General features: G+C 36.2%; 1 protein-coding gene across 1 annotated transcript; it reads right to left on the reverse strand.

Moving 5' to 3' along the window:
- Nucleotides 1-300: 300 nt before the first annotated feature.
- On the reverse strand, nucleotides 301-702 carry LOC127806396 (protein NIM1-INTERACTING 2). The gene has a single exon (XM_052343650.1). It carries the CDS (start codon nucleotides 700-702, stop codon nucleotides 301-303), a length of 402 nt encoding a protein of 133 aa, XP_052199610.1.
- Nucleotides 703-10101: the final 9399 nt, after the last annotated feature.

The following is a 10101-nucleotide window of genomic DNA, read 5'->3' on the forward strand; positions in this document are numbered from 1 at the left end:
TAGACACTTAAAACTTTAAGTTAACGATCATTTTGTTTAACAAGTTTGATAAAAGCTAGCAAACACAAATGATTAACACGTAATCCCCTGTTATCCTCATAAATAATACATAATCGCTTCTAATTAATAATTTTGTAAACCAATTAACTTCAGAAAGACAAGTGCATGCCATTAAGTTTAAGAAAATAAAGAATTACAAGAAGAGGTTAATTTAATTATATATATTTATTGTTTATAATATGGTCAGAGAGTTGTGATCGATCGATGCAACAACACAGCGAGTTAACTGGAGCTATTCTCTCACTCCGGCTGCGGCTCGGCGTTCAGATCCAAACCGCCGTCCTCCTCCTCCTCCCCCTCCTCGTCGACGACTTCGCCGGGGCCTTTGACGCTATCAACTTCCTCAAAGTCTTCCTTCTCAAACGTCGGGTGCCACTTCGACGACGGCGGCGGCTGCCCCTTCGCCGCTCGATCAAGGCCGCCTCCACCGCCATCCTGCCGGAAGTACTTGACCGCGAAGTGTATCCGTTCCAGAATGGCGAAGAACTCCTCCACCTCTCCTTCCTCCGGATCAGGCGCCGCAGCTTCAGCCCCCTTCTTTGGCCTCTTTCCGGCGATCTCGCCCTCGTCTTCCCGCTTCCTCTTCTCTATCTCCATGGAGGTCAGGTCATGAACACCAAAGCAATCTTGGCGTTCGGTCATTTCCATAGAAACGCTGGTTAAAAAGGGAGCGTCGGGTTTTTGTCAAATATCAAGATGGACGGCTGTGATGAGTCGGTGGAATATTTGACGTAATGGAGGTGACGTGGTGGTTGGAGAAGGTGGTGACGTCAGGCTGAAGCACTCATCTCGCTTCGGAAAAATGTGGCAACGGCTTGCATTTCGGTAATTTGGTCAAAGGGGGAGAAACTGCCAGGTGTTGATAGCCCTCCGATATTTTTATTTTGAATTAATTTATTTTATTAAAATGATACATAAAAATTTATGAAAAAGAGTCATAAATACTAAAATACCCTCACTCATATTACAAATTTATAAAATGTGTCATTATCCGTTACTCTTTTCTTTTTCTTTCCATGATCGTCGATGTAACCGTCATCTCATTTTTACTTTCACCTTGTTGTCTCCTCGCTATTATTATCTCGTCTCATCAATTAAAATAACATTGCATTCTCTCTCAGTACATCTCTCAAGCAAAATAGCATTGCACTTTTATTTTTGAACTTGAAGACTTATTATCTTAGTAACACTCTACCCAACAAAGCCTAATTAAAGATTGGTAAGATACCTAACAGATTTGGTACGTTAGAACTTAAGAAATGAAAAACATTAATTTTATGACAATAATAAGACATTTTCTTATTTTTTGAGTGCTACCAAAATATAAAGTTTATTTTATACGTAAACAAAATTATATATGAATACTCTTATAAAATAATATAATTAATCAATAACTAAAAAGATATATATATATATATTGTAAAAAGAAATTACGAACAAATATAACTTTACTTTCCACCGAAGACGTTATTTTTATATGATAAAATATTATATTAAAAGAGAGATCTTTTTGGGAAGCCGCGGGAATAAATATAATTTATTCGTGTTCCACGATTCCCATGCCCACCGTCGCTTTAATTAAAGGGTTGGACCAGAAGCAACCCGTGGACCACGCCATGCTTTCTCGATGGTGACACTTTTTCATTTATTTAATATTATTTTTTGATGACCCTTATTGAGAGGGTAAACTTGCGCCGGTCTTTCTTTACGCAATTCGAAGTCAATCTCCAATTCGAAGTCAATCGCCCGTTTATTTTACTGAGGCAACTACATTGATTTTTTTAATATTTATATATTAGCCTAACAAGAAATACAAGATATTAGTTTAAAACTCTCAAATCGTTGCTATCATCTATTTTATTGATCAAATATTTTATAATTTTATTTTTAAATAACTATTATATTTTTAATTTTATTACTCTTCTTCATTCCTTTATCATCTCTCTCCAGCTCAATCATCGTCGTTGTCTCCATGGCGACTGTTGTCTCTAACCCCATCGTCATCTCTTTCATTGTTCGCCACCTTAGTGTTTCTTCTGTGTATATTTAGATCTATATATATATATTAATGTCTATTATATTAATATATTTAACTTTTTAAGAATTAAATTTAAACATAAAATATTATATTAATATATTTTTATTAAAAATTAATATTTTTATAAATTTTATTTATATTATTTAGTAACATATCCATATTAATCTTTTTGTTAAGTTTTGATATACTTTTGAGTTATATGATTGTAGCAACTTCTATTGACTTTAATAAATTTGTAGCATTTGTCATAGTAAATTTTAGAATTGTGATCCAGAATTCAAATTTAATTAAGATTGATATTCTTAATTTGATGGTGATTATAATTTTAAATTTAACTACAATTAAAATATTGTCGAATTCAATTTTGATTAAGATTTATTTTATATGGAATAATATCATTACAAATCATCTTTTAGTCATGATATAATTTTTTGTGTACATATATAAATAATTTTAAATTTATAAATAGGTGTCAAATGCTGTGAAATAAATTGCAACAATATAATCTTAGTGATATTTTGAGTGTAACAATATCACTTTTGTACTATTAATATTTGCTTAATGATATTTTATTATTTCTATTAGTAATTTTTCTCAATTTGAGTTTTTTACATAAAAATTCTGTATTCGTGTGTATGATTGATGGTTTAATTATGATTTGTATTCAATCCAGTAACAGTAAATTGCAATTATTCCATCGTTCTTTATGTTGTGTTTTATTCTTTTCTTTGTTCCATCCAATCTTTTCTCCTTTTTCTTACGTTTTATTTTTTTTTTCTTTTTATCAGCCAAACCTACCATACCCCATTGGTCTTCTCAATGACTCTATTTCTCTTTTTGCTAAACTCAGACACCTTAGTAAATCACTGAGGTTTAGTTGGATGAAATGTAACTAATCCCTACCAATTTGTTGGGTTGAGATACCAAAAAATATTAGGTATTAGGTTTGATGGAACTAAAATATATAGACTTGACTGATGAATAAATTATTTTTTTAATAATAGTGAGATTATCCAAAGTTTATTTTGGAGTGTTAATTTTTAGAATTTGAGGTGCTAGTGTAATTACTAAGATTTTTTGGAACATTTGTATAATTATTTTTTTTGAAAAAAATCTACAAATTTGAGCCTAATAGATATTTATTCAAAATTTTGAAACTTGATAGTTTGGGAAAATAATTCTTGTCGCAAAAATTTTTAGAAGGGTAATTAGAAGGGTAAATTGCATTGATCATCCCTAAAGTTTGGCATAATTGCAAAACTATGTTTCACATTTTAAAAATTGCAAAGACTACCCCTGTCATTAGGATTCAAAATGAATTGACAATTTTACCCTTAATTTCTCTCTCATCCCTCTTTCTCCATCCTCTGTCATCTCTCTCCTTTGTCTCACAAAATATATATTTTTAATTAAACATTGTTTTCTAATAACAAAAATATATATTTTAAATTGCAAGAAAAAAATTCATTTCTAAATCTTTATATATAAACTAAATATAGATAATGTTTTCTTCTTTAGATGAAATGTGTATAATATTTTAAAAATATATTTTTAATTTATAATAAATTTTGAATTATAATAAATTAAACCCAAAAAAAATATTGAACTCCATCGTTGATTGGATGTTAGAGAGAAAAAATAAGAAATTATGTCCAATGTCACCTAAGGTGTGGCTTGTAAGGCAGGAAAGAGACAACCACCAAAAATTGAAAACCCAACACCAAACAAAAATTGATACTCAAGACCCCAATCAAATATTGTTGTGTACCATTAACAACAAAACAAGAATAAACCCTAGCAATTTTGTTGAGTTGGGGTTTCACCATCGAAAACAAAGGGAAAGAGAAAGAAAAAAAGAAGACGAAGACGAATACAAAGAAGAAGAAGATGGTGATGATGATGATGAATAACAACTCACATTTTAAATTGGTCGATGATGACTTTCTTGTTGCTAGAGAATAAACATTTTTTACACTTACATAGTAAAATTACAAAAATTAAATTGATAAGAAAAAGATCAAGATCGTGAGACTATATATATATATATATATTGGCAATATGGCTTGATGATGGATTGTAAGTTTGTAACCCATCATCGATGATGGGTTGTAGTAAAAAATGACCTAAAATGAGAAAGAAAAAGAGGGAAGAAGAAGAGAAATCGATAACATTATGTAGGCAGTTAAAAACTAGAAAAGAAAAAGAGAGAGAGAAGGAAAAGAGGTTTATGTGTAAGAGAGAGAGAGGGGGAAATAGAAAAGAAGAAAGATGAAAGGGTTTTAGAATATAAAATTAGTTGGGTCATTTTGTAATATCTAACGCAAATTAACTAATGGTAGGGGCCAAAATGCAACCTAGTGTTAAATTACAAGGGTACTTCTTGTATTTTCTCAAATGTTAATAATATTATTTGCAATTATTCTAAACTTCAAAAGCTCTTAATATATTTTTCCCTTTTTAGAATTATTTCCTAAAATAAATATTGTAAAATTTGGGATCAAGATAACTTCAATTGATAATCAAAAACCAGTGCACATTATTAAACAGTTGAACTCAAAAGCTTATTTGATTTAATGGGCAAGTGTGAAGTTGGTTTATTTGACCAAGTTAATAGTTAAATACGTAGACATATATAAATATATGTGGGAGAAAATAAGAAAAGTAAAGTGTGTGTATATATATATATATATATCAATACAAAAGGTAGAAAATATACATAAGGATGGATAGAAAAAAGAAATGAAATATATGTATATAGAAAAAGAAATAATAATAATAACTTATTTTACAAACTACGTGTTACAACAGGGGTAGAGCTAGTATAGGCCTAGTGCGAGCAAAGGCCAGCACTAGACCTTGGCCCGCCATTAATTTTGGCCCGCATTGAGGCCTAGCCATAAAATTTGCAAACCCTCCCACCCTTATTCCTTCTTTCGCTCAAATGCTCATTGCCAGCCGTCACCCACCCCCTGCCCTTTGTTCTTGCCTCTCTGGCTCAGTGGCTCCGTCGCTCGTCTGCGCCGCCTCGCCTCTAGTTTGGGGGTTTCGCCATTTGTCTGGCTCCGTCGCTCGCCGGCCTCGCTCTCTCTCGCCGCCTCGGCCTTGCCCCTTGACCTCGCTCTCACAGACTCAGTGGTCTCGTTGCTTGCCCTCGCCTGCCCCCAGCTCTCTTCTCGAACCTCGATCGGTCTCTCGCAGTCTCGTTCTCGCTTGCTGCTGCCTCTCTGAGCTCTCTTGACTCTCGCAGCCTCGCTTCGGTGTCGCTGGATCGCCTCTCTGGGCTCTAGCCCTTCGTCGCTCGCTGTTGCTTGCCTGACTGCCTCTCTAGCTCTCCGTCTCGGCCTTACTTCAAGTAATTAGTGAGCAGCACAACAGTAAGCTTCTGCTTCACTAATTTTTGTTGTAAAATCTTTTTTTCATTTTTAAAATTAATTAAGTGAACTTGAATTTTGTTAATTGATGTTAGATTTCTCAAAAATAAGTTTGTTAATGTGATGTTAAGATTGATAAATAAGTTTATCAATTGCACATGCGTACATAATTTGATATTTTGATTGTTGGAGCAATTACACAGGCACATATAATTTGATATTTTGATTGTTGGATCAATTGCACAACGCACATAATTTGATATTTTGATTGTTGGATCAATTGTATAGGCACACATAATTTAATATTTTGATTGTTGGATCAATTGTAGAAGCGCACATAATTTGATATTTTGATTGTTGAATCAATTGTATAGACACACATAATTTGATATTTTGATTGTTGGATTAGTTGCATAGGCGTACATAATTTATGAATTTATGCATTCTTTAATTAGAATTTGTTATATTCAATTTGAAACAGTCATGGAGAGATTTTTAAAACGAAATTTCCTTCGGTTGTAAAAGATGTTGATAGGGAGAAATTAAATAAATTATGTTAATTTTTAGTATATTTATATTATTTTTTATTTTTTTCTTTAATAAGTTTTGCCCTCACTGAAATTTTTTTTTAACTTCACCCTCTGTTACAGTATGTGAGTTGTCACAATCTTGGACCTTCAAGCCAATCATGACTAATGACTCATCATCAGTTGCCTAGTGATGGATAGGTCAACCCTCTTTGAACTTGCTTTTGGCTTAATATCTTCATGTCGCTAGAACAACTAGCACATGAAAACTCAAGAGAGCCAAAGAGATAACAAGAAAATTTATTGTTGTAAAAAATATAATAATTAGATTTTATGACGTGGAATCAATTATTGTAGGTACTTAAATTTGGTGTTTAGTGAAACAAGGTTTCCATGAGAGTGACATTGCCTTAAGGATGTTGCCCCAAGAAAAGTTGTTGCAAATGAAGTTGCCTTAAGAATGTTCGCCATAAGGGATCTTGTCGCAAGCGTATTCACTACAAGAAGTGTTGCATCTTGTCGCAAGGGTATTCACTACAAGAAGTGTTACAACAACGATGTTCACCACAAGAGATCTTGTCACAAGCGTGTTCCTGCAAGAGAAATTACCTTGAGGATGTTCACCACAAAGGATATTACCACAAGGATGTTTGCCACAAGAGGTCCTGTTGCAAGAGAAGTTGCCTCAAGGATGTTCACCACAAGAGACGTTGCCGCAAGAGATGTCTTGTTCCTCTGTTGATACTTGAAAATGGGTTAGAAGGCTTGCAAGAATCCTCACCCGTGATGACCTTTCAATGCCTAAGTCAATACCGGATAAAGATAGTTGTTAACTAAAAACAGTAAAAGTGTAGTCAATGTGTCAAAATTTTACTGAATTGGGAGGTTCTTTTTAGTGTCTTGTAGCTGGGTATTTATAGGGAGCGATTCCCAAGAATGCTATGTAACGCCCCGTAAATAGAAATTTAATTTAATTTTGGGGTAATTTAATTTAAAAGGAATATTAAAATAATTTGTTGTGAATAAATAAAAATAAATTATGTGATTTTAAGGAAATAAGAAATTAAGGTAATTGATTAATTATTTTAGGAATATTCTGGAATAAGAAAAAAATTGAAATAAATTAAATTGTGTGATTTTTGGAAGTTTCGGGTGTTAGTGTAATTAATATAAGGGGTGAAAGTGTAAATAATGGAAGTTGGGGGTGGCTGGTGCGAATGCCAGAAAAGGCCAAAAAGTCACCTTAAATATAACAAAAGTCATATATATGTTGAAGGTTGGTGCGGGCGCGAGCGGTCGCGCGAGAGGTCGCGAGTTCGATTCAATGGCCGCGCGCGTGAGGGCGGATTTTTGGTTGATTTATTTCAGTCATTGGACGTCGAAATGACGTCGTTTCGAATGAGGCGGTGGCCTCCCCAGGAGCCGCTCCAGCGCTGCCACATGGCGCCCCCTCTGCTCGTTTTTGGCTGAATTTAAGCCCGATTTCGAGCATTTCTTTTTCAAATGAACAGCAGCAAAAATTTGAGAGAAAGCAGCGAGCACGCAGGAGAAATTTGAGAGATTTTGGGGCCAAAACTCAGATTAAATCAAGTTTAATCAGCGATTTAATTAATCAGGTATGTAGTTAAGCTAGTAATTAATATTCTGCGCAGTCAGAATTTCTTTTAAAGCCCAATTTTATTAATTTTGGCGAATAATTAGGATATTGCAGTTTGTATAATTTTACCGCGTTTGGTCAAAATGAGCCTAAGGCTATCTTCGGAAAGGCAAGTTCTTTGTACCCTCATCGTCGATTCTTTCGTTGTTAATTTATTTGACCTCCCTTCATTGGTTTCAGCTGTTAATAAATTACGGAATTTTAAACGGTTTGTTTTAAAATTTAATTTATTAAACTGGTCTTGAGGGTTTTATTCGTTGGTTGCCTATAGGGGTTTGTACCACCCCCAAGCCTATGGGAATGATGCCGTACTCACCCGGGGCTAGGTTTTTAGCTGTTCGGGTATTATTATGGCTTTTGGTTGTTTATAGGCTAGAGCGGTTGGGCAGTGGGGGCAAGGATCGGCTGTTCGATGACGGAGTGACTGTCGTACGATCTATCTTAGCCTATCGGCTGGTCTCTCTTATCCACTGACTGTTGACCGGTGCTAAGCACTATTGACTGGCTCTGCCGTTACGTGTTTATAGCATGACTGGTATCATTTTATTCTTGTTGCATGTTTTGTTGTGCACATGGGTACGGGCTGCATGTTGGGATTATCATGATTTAATTATGCTTGGTCACGAACATTTTAGTTTGGTTATGTTGCATCCAGCACGGGCATATGCATCGCGTGTGGTTTACTATCCAGCACGCCATTGCATTTTATATGCATTGCATGGTTACTGGTAGTATTTAGTTCTCGGACGGGAGTACCGTTTCGAGGGAGCCTATGGCTCGGGTGTCGGGAGTACCGACATGGATGGGTGACGGGAGTACCGACCCGGGACAGTGCACATAGGTTTGTTGGAGATCTATGTTGCCTTTCAGGGCAGCGGCAGGTTGGTATGGGACTTGGGTGCCAGGTGTCTTATGTGGGCTCCAAGAACCGGTATGTGCTTTTATTATGTGGCACTATTGTATTGTTGCGTCACATGGCTTGTGTGTACATGTGGGTCTCTATTTGGGGTGATATCCTCTTCTATTCATGATATAGCCTTCCTTTTCATATAAATTTGCTGAGTCTTGCGACTCACCTTGCTTTCCATCATTCCAGGTAAGGGTAAAGCGAAGGCGGCGAGGATCGTTCCACCTAGCAGCCAACCGTGTCGGTAGGGTGTACATTTCGCTTGCCCCCGTTGTCTCTGATGTTTTGTTAGGAGTTTTGACTTTCATTTTTGATTGTGCCAGGTTGTTCCTTGTTTCTTTTATTTGTTGGCACAGGTGTCTGTATATTTTTATATACTCATTGATCGTTGTTCCAATGGGGTACTTGTAGGCGTGCATGTATATTGTTTTGCTTCCGCTGTTGTATTTCTCGTATGTATGCATGCCAGGGTATTGTTGTCTTATGTCTATTTCTCTTCCCTTATGTAAGCACTTTCGTTCGGATAGACCGGGTGGTTGGGATATTCGGGCGGGGGTGCTTACATGCTAGGTGTTGACACGTGTTAGTTGTTAAGTGAGAGTCTTGGTCTTGCTAAGAGGAGGCTCTCACCGTAAGGTCCATGGCGCCACAAAAATAATTGGCCACAAGCACTTGGCCGTGAAAAGGCCTTTGCCGCGAGAACCACCATGCAGCGAGCAGGTGTAGCGAAGACTGCCCATGTTGCAAGGTGCTTGCCCACAAGCCTTTGCCACAAGCCTCCTTGTCGTGAGCCTTCTTGTCGCAAGTCTCCTTGCAGCACCCCAGCTCTTGCCGCAAGCCCTTATGCTGCGAGCCTCATTGTCGCAAGCCCTCGGCAGCAAGCCCTTATGTCGCAAGCCTTTTTGCTGCCAACCCCCATGTTGCAAGGCTTTCTTTTGGTGTGCCTTAGAGCACACTGCTTGAGCTTTCTTTACTAGGTAATTAATATGCTTAAAGCACATTGCCGTAAATTTCCATATCATTTTTGCTTTAAAAAATCCTCCATTTTCACCTTATAGTTTTCTTACGGTAAAAAAAAAACTTAAGAGAAAACTTTGAGAAACTATATTTAGAATATAAAGGATATTGTTGTTGCTCAACTATAATAATGAATTTAGATTTGGAAAACCGCCTTAGGGTGACGTGTGTCTTATCTGAACGATGGGTGACTATCTCGGGGAGAGCGACAACGATGCATAAGTCTCCTAGGGTGGATTGATAGTGATGAATGACCTCTACCTCTCTGAACAATGGATGACCTGTTTAGAAAGAAGATCAATTAGGGGTGCGAGTAAAGATCTCTGCGCAGACCCTCCGATGCATAAGTTAGTCTATCGAAAGTATAGAATAGTTAAATGTAAGAAGGAAGTGCTAGTGCCAAAGATTGTGTATCGAATAAAAGGAATGACCCCCCTATTTATAGTGATGGAAGAGGTTAACAAGTGTCAAGTAGTCCAACATTCTCGACGAGTAACTCAGAGGTAGCTTTGATTGGGTCTTGC

This window comes from Diospyros lotus, chromosome 7 (assembly GCF_014633365.1).
Source record: "Diospyros lotus cultivar Yz01 chromosome 7, ASM1463336v1, whole genome shotgun sequence".
NCBI lineage: Eukaryota > Viridiplantae > Streptophyta > Magnoliopsida > Ericales > Ebenaceae > Diospyros > Diospyros lotus.